The sequence below is a fragment of the Microtus oregoni genome, unplaced genomic scaffold (assembly GCF_018167655.1).
Source record: "Microtus oregoni isolate MIOR12 unplaced genomic scaffold, Mior012 000000F_ref0000247, whole genome shotgun sequence".
Lineage (NCBI taxonomy): Eukaryota > Metazoa > Chordata > Mammalia > Rodentia > Cricetidae > Microtus > Microtus oregoni.
In genome coordinates, this window is record NW_024543059.1 from 88,648,836 (window position 1) to 88,663,180 (window position 14,345).

The 14,345-nt window shown below is 33.9% G+C and overlaps 1 protein-coding gene across 1 annotated transcript; it reads left to right on the forward strand.

The window, feature by feature from the left end:
* Nucleotides 1-3,379: 3,379 nt before the first annotated feature.
* Nucleotides 3,380-13,458, forward strand: LOC121445859 (alpha-amylase 1-like). The gene is made up of 11 exons (XM_041648051.1): nt 3,380-3,417; nt 5,551-5,762; nt 6,093-6,239; nt 7,043-7,240; nt 7,699-7,929; nt 8,620-8,753; nt 9,523-9,645; nt 9,740-9,839; nt 11,728-11,846; nt 11,956-12,081; nt 13,237-13,458. The coding sequence occupies exons 2-11, from the start codon at nt 5,595-5,597 to the stop codon at nt 13,424-13,426; spliced, it is 1,536 nt and encodes a 511-aa protein (XP_041503985.1). The 5' UTR covers nt 3,380-3,417; nt 5,551-5,594; the 3' UTR covers nt 13,427-13,458.
* Nucleotides 13,459-14,345: the final 887 nt, after the last annotated feature.

The window sequence follows — 14,345 nt, forward strand, 5'->3', positions numbered from 1 at the left end:
CTGGAAATGCAATCATTATCCTATGTCAGCATGAGCTGTGATATAAAACAGCTTTCAGGGATTATACAATTCCTTACTTGTGCAGTATTTCTTTGTATAGCCTACACGTCAAACTCTGGGTAGCTAACATTATAGATATCGAATAAATAATACAACTTAAGAAGGAGTCATCTTTTAGAAAGGCACAGCTATAACCGCTCTTAAGACCGAGATTGATACTGATACATTACAGTATGGTAGTGGGGAAATACCCACACCATATCCATAATATCAGATACCAAATTTACAGCAGAATCAAAACACAGTTTGGAGTCAGTATTCTCATAGGCTTTGATTGAATGAGACCTATCCATCAGAGAGCTATTTTTTCTGGTGAACTGACTCCTTGCCTTCAATTGCCATTTGCTGTACCTCTGATATGGCGAATAGCAACCAGCACTTACCACAGAGATAGTTGCACATCCCTGTTTGTTACTGCTCCACACACAAAAACAAGGAAATGGTCTATATGTCAATCAAAAGTTGATGGATAATGAAAATTTGGTATACATACGTCATGGAATATTATGCAAAAATAAGAAAAAGAAAAAGATAATCAAAATTGCAGAAAATGCAATTAATATAATTAGTATAATATTAAGTGAGATGACCCAAACTCAGAAGGAAAAAAAGAAAAGAAAAAAACCTAGCATGTTCTTTGTCATATCTTTTTCCTAACCTATAGCATATACATTCATACTTACATAAAAAGTAAATGGGCATTCACATAGTTAAAGTCTAAAAATTAGAAAGGTATCATAGACAGAATAATATTAGGTGAGAGACGACATAACATAGGGAAAAATCATAAGACTATGTAGAGATATTTTCCCATAATTTCAATTGCACTACAGTCACGACACAATGATTGATGTGTGATTTTATCGTTCTCTTTATTGAAGAAGAAATACTATTTTCATATTCCAAAAGAACCAACATGGATTATGGTTTTGAGGAATGATTGTGAAAGTTGATTTTTCTTTAAAGTCTATGGATCATTAATGCAATAGGAATTAGACACTGAGTATATTTGTCACATTGACCCATTTTGAACAATATATTTTAAATAATGTTTCACAGTGAGAGTTTTTAAGTGAAAATTTCACATTTTTCTTCTGCTCAAAATCATATCAAATAATTCTCTTACGATGCTATCTAATATGGAAGTTGTATTGGTATATGTGCACTTTCAAGTAATATATTAACATGTCATAATATACTTTCTTGTATTTAAGATTTTTACAAAGAAACTTCTGGTTTATCCAATAGAAAATAAAACAGACAACATAAAAACTGAAAGCCTTTCTTCTACAACATAGAACTTCAATGCATGATAGTAAACACTGTCACTCTTGAAAGCAGGAGACCAAAGCGTCCCCAGTGACAAACACACACATCTTATGCTTTTTAAATGATGAAATGCAGAATTTGGTGACACACATTTTAAGGATATGGAATCCAAATTAAATTTTCAATAACAAACTTACACTAGTAATTTTCCATCACTGCAAAAAAAATATCCCAGAGAAAAAAGGCAGGAAGGATTTACCTGGTTTCATTCATGGTTTGAGAGAGTTCATTACACATCCACTTCCTTTATTACATGAAAACTGGTCTGTGAGGCAGAACATCAATACAGGGATCACGAGCTGGAACAATGCTTGTCATTTTGTGGTCATTAACTGGAGAAAGACAGGAAGGAACCAGGGATAAAGCATTCCTTCAAAATTATGCCTTCAGGGACTTTCTTCTTTAACAATGAAATTCCTTCTGCTATCTCAGTCAATAATAATTCATGACTAGATTGATTCACCGATGTAGTAATCACCCTATTTATCTTATTACTTTTCAATATGTTCCTAAGTTGGGGATGAAACTTCCACTATATGTGTATTTTTGGAAGATGTCATATGTTCTAACAGCAACCTTCCTCATCTGTCCCCTCCCCACACAGATTCACGTGCATTTCAAAATTCACAGTACATTTAGCCAGATTTCAATAGTCTCAGCCATCCTGTATATCTTAAATTTATGTCCCGAATTTCCATTGAGGACTAATGAAAGCATCTGTTCTGTGATACTCTGTAGAAAATTTTACTCTATTTTCTTTCAGTGTAAGGTGCTATGGGGTGAAAGAGTTGTTGTCAAGAGGAGGAATAGAAAATAGTGAAAGTAGCAGGGCGGTGGTGGTGCAGGCCTTTAATCCCAGAACTAGGGTGGCAGAGGCAGGCAGATCTCTGTGAGTTCGAGGCCAGCCTTGTCTACAAGAGCTAGTTCCATGACAGGAACCAAAAGCTACAGGGTTTCTAGAAAATCAAAAAAAAAAAAAAAGAAAGAAAGAAAGAAAGAAGAAAATAGTGAAAGTAAAACCAAGGAAAGAACAAAATCCAATAAGTAAACGCTAAATTCTGTGTCTCCACATCCAACATTCTGACCACATTACACTGTGGTGTGAGCTTACAAACTTTAGGAATTCATATAGCCATCATCTTGCTGGATACAGCAGACATAATCTATGTCTTATTTTGGCTCTGTTCATAGCAGGGGTTTTCCTCTTATATAAAATCTTAGCATTAGCTTCATTTTTAATGTTTATTCATTATAGATTGGAGGGCAACGTGCATGAATTTTGATTCAACTAGCCTCCCACATCTTCCTGTAAAATTATGATTGACGTTGTTTGAAATAAGCAAGCTGGAGTTGTTTTGTTTTTTTTTTTTTTTTGTAAATCAGTATCTTCCCAATGATTCTCACGTTTTCTTGGTGTAGCTTGTAGTTGATATGGTCTGACCAATTCCTGAGACACCTTCATTGCACTTCTACTATACCTTCAAGGTGGCAGGAAGTTAAATTGATCAGCCCATATGTCTGATGATCCTGATATCTTTTGGAAAAGTCACAAATAAATATTTTTGTAACAATTATGAACAAATGATCAGTCTGTCTCCAAGGTAGATGGTGGCTATTTACTGATCTAAGATGATATAAAGTTGTACTACTCTGATCATTTTTTTCATAATGGAAGAGCTAGTGCCTCATGAAATAGATAAATCAGTGTAGTTCACAACCCAAAAGCTGCTACTCTATTCAATATTGAACAGTTCAGGTCAAAGCACAGCCTGTGCTCTGCAATCTTCGCCATTACTCTGACACCAGAAGTGCAATGACTCTGTGGCCAGAGGAAACACACATTGTTCTTTCTACATGGTGCATTATGGAGATTACCGGTGAAAGTTTTATGGAAGCAGAATCCAAGAAGAACAGCCAAAAATAAGAACAATGTTTTTCCTAGCAGATAATAAATTCTGCTGCTCAGATTAGGCTAAGCATTCCTGACCCAGCGCAGAGGAGTCCAACTGCACTGGAAGGCGGCAAATGGTATGTGTTCATGAAGGCTATGTTATTTTGTTTGAGTACAAATTTCTTGTTAGTGTCTTAATGTTATTTTGTCAGTGCAACTGAGTTTCTGTTTTGTGTTATAGCTGCATGTTTGTTGAAATCCACTGACTTGTTTGCTTATTGCTAGTGGAAGGCATTGGGCACTATTTTAGTGGAATAAATGATATTCAGTAATTATTTGACTCTACATGAAAATACCTCAACATATGCTCATAACCAGGTACACATACCATTTTACAATACAATTAGTTAAAAAAATTATATGAACGCTCACATGAGATATAAGATTAAAATTAAAAATTCTCCCTCAAAATCAACATATATATCATTGTTGAACCAGAAACATATAATATGATTAGAATTATCTCAAAGAAAAGAACAATCAAATTGGGAGATACATAGAATAATAACAAAAATAATTACTAAGCACCAAATGAACAAGTCAGAAAGCGTGTCTTCTAAAGAAATAGAACAGCACAGTACTCTTCAATCAGCAAGGACAAGGTCACATAGGAAATATTTATTCTTGTATTCATCTCAATTCTTATACCATTAACATTTATTACTTGAGATTTCCTCTTATAAGAAAGGTTTTTTAAATCAGCTCATGTGTATGTTTCTCTGTATCTTTCTGATTGAAAAAAAAGTATTTAAAGCTATGTTATGCTCATTCATCACCTTTTCCTGTAGAAAATTTCTACTCATTTTATACCATTTTTCTATTTTTTCATTTTATTTAGTAACTAGTACTCTTATGATTTCATTATTTTTATAATATATTCTTAAATTATTTTTCTGGTCTAGTGCTTAATTTTTGGTGTTTGTTCTGGTACAAGTTTAGGTAAGTATATATAAGTAATTAGGGTAGTACCACAGGTATTTAGAATTATTTTTTCAATATTTCACTTTATAAAATTTTTAATTTTAAAATTCATTTTTAAGCTATGCCACTTGCCTATTTTTATGTCTCATCTTCTATAGATGTTAAATAAGAAAGAATGTATGTGACATTAAATAACAGCAACCAAAATAGAAAGAATGGTGTATTCCATTGTGTTCTTGTTACTTTGGCTTTGTAATACTGTAATATAATTTCAGTTAATGTATTATAATGCCCAAGTGTTGCTCTTTCTGCTTAGGAAGCTTTTGTGATCGTTTGAATTTCTATATGAATTTTGAGATTTATTTTCTAGTTGTTGAGTAGTATCATTAAATTGTAATGAGTATTGCATTGATTCTGTAGATCATGTTCTATTATGCATTATTTCTACATTATTAATTATCTCCATCCATAAGTTTCTCAGTTAGGGATTCTATTAATGTAGTGAAATGCCATAACCAAAAAACCCGGGGTGGAAAAGGTCTATATAGTTTAGAATTCTATGTTTGACAGTACATCATAGACATCGAATCAGGGCATGGACTTGCTCTCCATGGCTTTCTAAGCCTGCTTCTTATAGGACACAGGACTACTGGCCCAGGAATGGCAATGGCACAACCCACAATGGGCTGGACTCTCCCATATAAGTGACACACATACGTAGTTTTGGAATCAGAATGGCAATATCTCCATAGAATGAGTTTGCAGTGATTAACAATTAATAATAAATAGTTAATAAAATATCCTATGAAAATAATGATGTATTAATGATATATTTAACAATGTGAAAAGGTTATAATTTTTGAAACTTGAGCTAAAGATATATCTCAAAGCTAGATTGCGTTGTAAGCCAACAAATGTCCCAATTTATTTTAAGGAAAACAATAAAAGGAGGTTGGTAAAAATGATAATTATATTGGTTTTCTATAACAGTGTTGAAATCACTGAACTAAATTATTCTAAAAATTTATTTTAATGTTAATATTTTGCAACTCTTGGATTTATTATACATTTGTCATCATACAACCCATGAGAAGTTAATGTTATTAGAACATGTTGTGAATTAAATTGATTACTGGAACAAAATGTCTTTAATAATCAGTAAGAAAGTATTAAGTTTTAGTAAAAAAGAAAAAGAAAAAACCCTAAAAACTAAGAATGAGACATATTTCAATGTTTGGTGGTAAACATAAATATGGAAAAAGCAATTCAACTGCATGTTTATTTTTTAGGTATAAAGTGGATGTTAGAAAAACACTAACAACATCATCTCAATATGAAGTTCTTCCTTCTCCTTTCCTTCATTGGGTTCTGCTGGGCTCAATATGAGCCACACACTGAAAATGGACGAACCGCTATCGTCCACCTGTTCGAGTGGCGCTGGGTTGATATTGCCAAGGAATGTGAGAGATACTTAGCTCCTAATGGATTTGGAGGGGTGCAGGTAATATTTGTTCACAATTTAAATGCAGAGTTCACTGTTCTTATATAAAATTGTTTTCCCTCATATTTTTGATTATTTTTAAGCAATTTTTTATTTCACACATAGCTTTCTTGAGGAAGAAAAGGTTTAGGGGGATGGTAACTTTGTGTCTTGTTTTAGGACACCAGGAGGCCCTCTCCATTGTGCTGTCAATGTATTTAGTGGTTCTAACACAGCAGGTCCACAAGTGCACACCTAAGCATTGGAGGATCATTCACAGTTTGTTCTGAAGGATTTATTTATGTAAGTAAACCATAATTATTCTGAATATCTTAATTGTTTTATTTGTAGATCTCTCCACCCAATGAAAATCTTGTAATTAACAATCCTTCAAGGCCTTGGTGGGAAAGATACCAACCAATTAGCTACAAAATATGTTCAAGGTCTGGAAATGAAGATGAATTCAGAGACATGGTGACTAGGTGTAACAATGTTGGGGTAAGTGAAGTCATATTTCCTTTGAAGTTATTATCTGAAAAACCATTTTCTGTCTTATGTTTTCTATTCTTCTTAAAAAATAAACCTTTAATTTTTCTTTACATTTTAGCTACAACTCGAAATTAACTTCTGCTTTATGATCAATCTTGAAAAAAATCTTTCATATGAGCCATTTAAAAAGATTTTTAGGGGATGGGAACTTTGTATCTTGTTTTGTGATACCAGGAATCCCTCTTCATTATACTGTAAATGTATCTAACAAACCATAAGGCAAAACATTGACTCTTTATCCTTATATGCATAGTCATTTTCTAAGAACTATTTTCTAGTCAGGTATTAGAAATTTCAAATAAAATACTTACTTTCACTTTTAGGGCAAATAGATATTTCCTCTTTTTAATAATGACCAGTATCTATCATTTTTTTCCTTCAGAAACTAAAAATGACTCACATTAACTCCTTTCAAAATCAATAATGTCCATTATATCTTAACCTAATTGTTTTATTAAATAACGCATTTCATTTGGATTTAGTGATAACAGTTTCTGGTTTTCCACTTATCACCTTTATAATTCTTCAAGCAAATATTAGGACTGTTCTTGATTGTCATTTCACATTGGTTTTCTTTCACACTTGACTTTCTGTCTTCTATCAATTAAACTATAAAACAGCATATCTATCTATCTACCACCTATCTGTCTATCTATCTATCCCTCTATCTATATATTTGTGTGTTCTATGTAGTATAATTATATACATTTTATCTCTCTAATTTAATTCAAATAACAAACTGTTTTGTGCAGGTCCGTATTTATGTGGATGCTGTCATTAATCACATGACTCAAGAAGGGGTTCAAGCAGGAACCAGCAGTACATGTGGAAGTTATTTCAACCCACAAACCAGGGAGTTCTCTGGAGTTCCATTCTCTGGTTCGGATTTTAATGATGGCAATTGTAGAAGTGCAAGTGGAGAAATTGAAAACTACAATGATCCTGCTCAGGTGAGGAAAATGATCAGAATTAAAAAAAAATCTGTCCTCAGTATGCACATGGAACTTTTGGAATACTATTTGAAACATCGTTTAGATTTCTTTAGCAACGCATTACTAGACGTAAGAAATGCAAATAAGTCATCAAAAACGTTTTTAGTTATTATATGTTTCAAAGTTTGTTTCTTTTACCACATTAAGAAAAAGAAATAAAAATGAATGGAGAAGAGAGAGGAAAACAAGGGGTTTCCTAAATCAACTGTAATATTACCTATGTCGTTTTCCCATACTTCAGTCTTCACACTGGAAGATATTCTTAGGGTGTATTCACAGTAGAATGTGAATGTAAGGAATGAAGTTTCCTAGTAGACCAGTTGGTGAATATGTGACTAGTCAAAGGGAGTCTGAGGTGACAGATGACATTTAAATCAATCACCTTCTGTCTGGCTTGTTTTAATTTGTTTCAATAGGTCAGAGACTGTCGTATGTCTTACCTACTGGATCTCGCAACAGGGAAAGATTATGTTCGTACCAAGGTGGCTGACTATATGAACCATCTCATTGACATCGGTGTAGCAGGGTTCAGAATTGATGCTGCTAAGCACATTTGGCCTGGAGACATACAGGCAATTTTGGACAAACTGCACAACTTAAATACAAAATGGTTCCCTCAAGGAAGCAGACCTTCCATTATTCAAGAGGTAAAGTAATACAAGTGTGTATATACAAATGACATCAGTTTTGCTAGCCAGAAGATGGATGGAAGATGTTATTAAACGTAATTTCAATAGGTTAATGTTCGAGTACCTTATTAAATACAAAATTTCTTTAAGCCTCTTTTATTTAAATATAATAGACTTAATTCTTTTCCAGAATAAAGGTTTAAATTATGAGAATTTGTGTAGGCTGTGATACCACTGGATCAATTAGTGCATATTTGGGGGCGATTATACCAGGCAGAAAAATCTTAGTCATTGACTCCAGCCTGTCTTTCTAAATTGACTCCTGTGTGAGGTATTAATCAATGTGTAAAGTTTGGGTAAACTGATTAATATTTCTGTGCACATTGGTCATGTGAAGAGGTTAGTACTGTTTTGCATTTGATTTCTTTGGAAAACTAAATGAATTTTAATTGCTGAACTTATCTGCCAATAAGTACTTTGAAGGTATGAATTTCTAAATTTTAAATTATCTATTAAATGTAAATATTATTTACTGGATAAAAATGACATTGTCAGCAACTTTCTTTCAATAGTGGTGCATATAATTTATAAAGTAATAGGACAAACCAATTTGAGCATCAACAGCATAGAGAATTTAAAAGATATTTTGACAGTGAACATTTTAATATTTCTTTATTCGAATGACCGAATTCTCAATATCTCTCCTAGGTAGTTGATCTGGGTGCTGATGTAATTAAAAGCAGTGAGTACTTTGGAACTGGCCTTGTGACAGAATTCAAGTATGGAATATCACTGGGCACAGTTATCCGCAAGTGGAATGGAGAGAAGATGGCCTATTTAAGGTAAACACATCATACTTTGTTATTGAGTCTGTCACATATGTGTTGTCACCCCAGGACACGATCATATTAGAACATTCTAATTTATTAAATATTAAATATTTATCAAGAAGTTAACTATTAAGAAGGTTCACTGTTCTCTAAATCACAATTAATCTTCTGGAATTAATTATTTCATTTTAATTGCCAATAACAAGGTGGAACTCTAGAAACATAAAATATCACCTAGAGATTTTGTTTTCTGTCTGAGATATAAGCCAACAAGAGTTTGGTAATTCTAATCTGCTAAAGTCAAGATATTACTTTAAAAACCATTTACTCATATATACAGCTATAATGTGGACATATTGTTACACTTATGTATTGCAATAAATTAGTCTGAAATGTTAAACTGTTTTATTTTACAAAATGTTTATAAAAAGATTCTGTAAAATATTTATAAAATACACTGTAGTATTCAATCTTAACTTATTTGTTTTTCATTTTACATAAGGAGATATGGATATTTACTCTTCTTGAGTTCATCTACATTACAAAGTTACAGGGGCAATGTGAATGGAAAGCAAATAAACTTACTATACAGAAAATCATGGAATATGTTAGGCAATTACATATGTGTATATACACATACCTGGAAGAAATAGTTTCCTGTGGTATAAACTTTTATTTATAGAATCAGTAGTTAAATGAAAATAGATTATAGAGAGTGGTATGGATAGGATAAACTAAATGTATTGTAAAATAATAATATATGCAAATTTTTTAAAAATAGGAACTGGGGCGAAGGTTGGGGTCTCATACCTTCTGATAGAGCCCTGGTCTTTGTGGACAACCATGATAATCAGCGAGGTCATGGAGTCGGAGGATCAACCATCCTGACTTTCTGGGATGCTAGGTAAATAAAACCATTTGTTGAAGATTTGTTACTTGCCCTTTAGTGATTGCACATTTTTTATTGTTCTATCATAATATTATTTTGTAATTTTCAGACTCTATAAAATGGCAGTTGGATTTATGTTGGCTCATCCTTATGGATTCACACGAGTAATGTCAAGTTATTACTGGCCAAGATATTTTGAGAATGGAAACGTAAGTTTGAATACATTTTTTTCCAAGGAAAGGAAAGCAGTCCTGTTTTAATTTAATATAAATATATTTATGTAAAATATATGCCATCAAATATTTATTTACTGTAATGGTAACAATAAAAATATTGCACAAGTATTCACTGATTTGTCAATATAAAAAAATCTTGATAATAAATAGTAGAACAAGGTACACAAAGCAAAACACAGGCATCTAATCATACTTACCTTGTCAATTTGATATGGAGATTGGGCATAATAACATCTGTAAAGAAAGGAAACAAGATTGCTTAATTCTATACTGGAGTCCTGCCTCATCTTGGTCATTGCACCAGCCAGGACTGAAAGAGGATAGTTGAAGGAAAGCTCATTTATTAGGAGGAAGCAGCGAATTGTTAGAGCCCAAGAAGAAAGGCAAATTGGATTCACATGTTGGTATGCCGTTGGGGCCAGGGGAATGAAGCTTATAGGTAATGTAGAAAAGAAAGGATGTTTTAGTGGTCAGATAAATGGCAAACTGTCCTCATGGCCTTGGAGATGCCTAAACTTATCAGTTGCTGTATGCACCAGGGCATGATATACCCGGGGATGTCTATCTGCTGAGGTCTGTTGGCATCCGAGCAAAGCAGGAGATGGGTGTGTAGTCGAAGGAAGAAGTGGCATAATATTACCTCTCAGGATGAGAACATCTTGGTTTCAGGCATACTTCAACACCTTCTGAGCTGCAGGCCAGCCCTGCAGTTTAAAACTGCAAGCAAGAAAAGTACTTTCTAAGTACTTTTAAATTTTCTGTGGAAGGGAAAAATCATTCAGTTTAATTGAGGTTACCTAAGAAAGAATGTTTTTTTTTTATTTTTTTTTTAATTTTTTTTTTATTGAGAAAAGAAGAAAAAAAAACATAAACAAAAAAACAAGTTTCCACCTCCTCCCAGCCTCCCATTTCCCTCCCCCTCCTCCTACCCCTCTCCCCCTCCTCCCATGCTTCTCCCCCTCCCCTACTCCTCTCCCCCTCCCTCTCCAGTCCACAGAGCAGTCAGGGTTCCCTGCCCTGTGTTAAGTCCTAGGTCCTCCCCCCTCCGTCCATATCTAGGAAGGTGAACATCCAAACTGGCTAGGCTCCCACAAAGCCAGCACATTAAGTAGGATCAAAACCAGTGCCATTGTCCTTGGCGTCTCAGCAGCCCTCATTGTTCGCCATGTTCAGAGAGTCCGGTTTTATCCCATGCTTTTTCGGTCACAGTCCAGCTGGCCTTGGTGAGCTCCCAGTAGATCAGCTCCACTGTCTCAGTGGGTGGGTGCACGCCTCGTGGTCCCGACTTCTTTGCTCATGTTCTCTAAGAAAGTATGTTAAATAAAGCAAACAACTTTGAAGACACATTCAGGAAAACTAAGCATTGCAAAATATTATGCAGTACATTCCTATGAACAATTTTAAAAAGCAGTAACGGTCTAGGGAGATGACTTAGAGGGTAAAACTCTTGCAGGAGGAAAAAGTGTTCAGTTCCTTGACATCTTTCAATGCTGAGAAGTTTGTCTTCTCACCTTTAACACAATTGCCTGATAGGTGGAGATCACAGATTTCTGGACTACCATATTCGGTAGTCTGGGTTTAGGGGAGAAAAGCTTCCTCTATTTACAATGGAGAGAATGCTTGTTCAATTGTTTCAGGAAAATGTGTAAATGTGTTGACAATCATGAAATTTTGGAAAATTTATTACAGAGTATTAGAATATATTTATTAGTACTTTTATCTAAAAGATAGTATAGAACCTAAACTAAGATTAATTTGGAAATTATATATTCTATAGAGAGTCAGGTAGCAGAAATTTTTAACTTAAGTGCAATGGAAATGCAATATGAATTATAAATTAACGCATCTTTCTGTAATAAAGGATATCAACAATTGGTTTGGACCACCAAATGACAATGGAGCAACCAAAGAAGTGACAATTAATGAAGACACCACTTGTGGCAATGGCTGGGTCTGTGAACATCGATGGCGCCAGATAAGGTTGGGAGTGTCCCCTACGGATCTTATCTAATACGAAAATGGTTTAAATTTTGTTTTAAATTGTTAAATACAAAGTGTATAAGCATTTCACATGATATTGTGCTTTTAGGAACATGGTTGCCTTCAGAAACATAGTCAACGGTCAGCCTTTGTCAAACTGGTGGGATAATGGCAGCAACCAAGTAGCTTTTGGCAGAGGAAACAAAGGATTCATTGTCTTTAACAATGATGACTGGTAAGTGGAAAGCAATTAAAGTAGAATTGTGTACTCTTATACCTTTACATCCTTCCTTTTGTTTCCTGCTCATTTGTAGCTGAAAAATAACTTTTGTTAATGAATTTAAGATTTGTTAATGAATTTCAGATACCTGAAAAGTATAGAAAAAAAGATGCTTGCTCTTCATTTCTTTCTCCATTTTTAAAGCAGATTTTGTTTCAAGTAGAATTTTGTTTTGCTGTTGTTTTTGGTGTATTCCTACACTGTCATATTCATGTATTCTCATTCATTGACTCATGTGATATCTTTACAAAGCAAATAAACATTCAGCATGTCTTAAAATCAGTGATAGTATGGGCATTATTAGATTCAAAAAATTCCCCCATTTCCAAGCTCTGTACCACAATATTTATTTTTCTGTTCCCTTGTTATATAATCATAAATTATCTGTCTTTGTGTGACATATTTCATTATCTCTGACTGATGTTTTTTCTCAGGAGGCAATTGAGTTTGCTTCTACAGTCTAGATTACAGACCTTCTGCTTTGGATGCATGATATGTTTCCATCTTCTTGAACATTTTCCTACTTGTATACAACTGTACTTAGAGGATCTTTGTGCAAGTAGATGACAATCTCAATGTCAGTTCCATTTTTTGCTCATTTGGATTTTTGTATTAGCTTCCTTTTTGATGCTGTGATTAAACAGCATGAGCAGGTCAACTTACAGAAGAAAGATTTTATTTGGTCTTGCAATCCCAGGGGTTAGAACTGGACCACATGGTATGAGGGCAGGAGTAGGAAGCTGATGAATCACACTTTGAACCACACTACAATGCAGAAAACGTTAACTAGAGAAGGTCAGAGTCTTTCCCTGTCAAGGCCTGCCTTCAGTGACACAGTTCCTCCACATCCACATTACCTAACCTCCCCAAACGTTGCCACCACATGAAAACCAAATTTTAACTTAACAAGTGCTCTTTATAAATATCTACCTATATATCTATATCTATTCCTGTATCTATCTATCATCTATATCGATCTATCTAACTTTATGGCTAGTAAATTACAACTTATATTTACACACCACAAAGTTTAAGAAAGTACTCAATTTGGAGGTATTCTGCTTTCTTGAATTTGTCGATTTGAATCTGACCTCTTTTTTTCCTTTTCAGGTCATTGTCAACAACCCTACAAACTGGTCTCCCTGAAGGCACATACTGTGATGTCATTTCTGGAGATAAAATTGATGGCTATTGCACCGGAATTAAAATCTATGTTTCTGGTGATGGCAGTGCACAATTTTTCATTAGTAACACTGCTGGAGACCCATTTATTGCAATCCATGTAGAATCAAAACTCTAAAATTTAAAATAAATTCATACTGAGAGCATCAATCATTTGTATTTCTTTTCCTTTGCAGTGTTTAACTTTTATACTTCATTCACACTTATATAATCTGTTACAGCAATGAACTTCAATTGGCAAAAATTGCTTATTGAAGTCAATGTAATTTTGTGAAAATTATATACAGCGATTTTAACATATTTTCGAAGATTCCCCTTAAATGATTTGTCAATAGCAATTCTCAGATCTATGACGACATCCCGACAAATATATTGTTATATCTCAAATACTATTTGTTTCAAGTACCATAATTTATCTTCATTTAATATATTTTCTTGTATTCAAATGTATATATAATTACTTTTTATCTTATTCTCTTCCTTGTCTTCCATTTTCTCTCCCATTTTTATACCTTTATTTGACCAACTGCTCTTCGATTTGGTTGCCTGCATGAGCATGGGTAGAAAGTTATTACTTGAACATTAGTCATTGACAAAAGTAACTTGCTAGTATATTAAACACTGAGGATCATAGTCTACCCCTTGTTAAAAAAAACTGTTAATTGCTTATAGCTCCCCAGGAAGTGATGGGGGCCAAGCCATAGTGGAATCTTTGTGTGCCAAGTATCAAGCAGTACTTGTGAAATTAGTCAATACTCAGTGAGTTTATGAAAGCAAGAGTCCTTTCATGTACCAATGACATCATTTCACAACACTCCCTTCAATCCTGTTCTTTTGTTTTCTTTCCACCACATCTTCTTTGATATTCCATGAACTTTTAATGGGGTTTTATAGATGGCCCCTTTTAGGATGAGTGCTCAGAAGTCTCTTAATGTTATCACTTTGACCAGTATGAGTTTCTGCTTTGTCTGTCACCCACAGAAAAGGAAACCTCACTGTACAAGTGTTAGAACAATACAAATCAATGGATAGGAACA

What these genes read in the sequence shown, in the direction of transcription:
- LOC121445859 (XM_041648051.1), top strand. Translation starts at nt 5,595, where the DNA reads ATGAAGTTCTTCCTTCTCCTTTCCTTCATTGGGTTCTGCTGGGCTCAA. An exon ending in ACTACAATGATCCTGCTCAG is followed by an intron (nt 7,241 to 7,698) that starts GTGAGGAAAATG and finishes TTGTTTCAATAG; the next exon opens with GTCAGAGACTGTCGTATGTC. An exon ending in GACCTTCCATTATTCAAGAG is followed by an intron (nt 7,930 to 8,619) that starts GTAAAGTAATAC and finishes TATCTCTCCTAG; the next exon opens with GTAGTTGATCTGGGTGCTGA.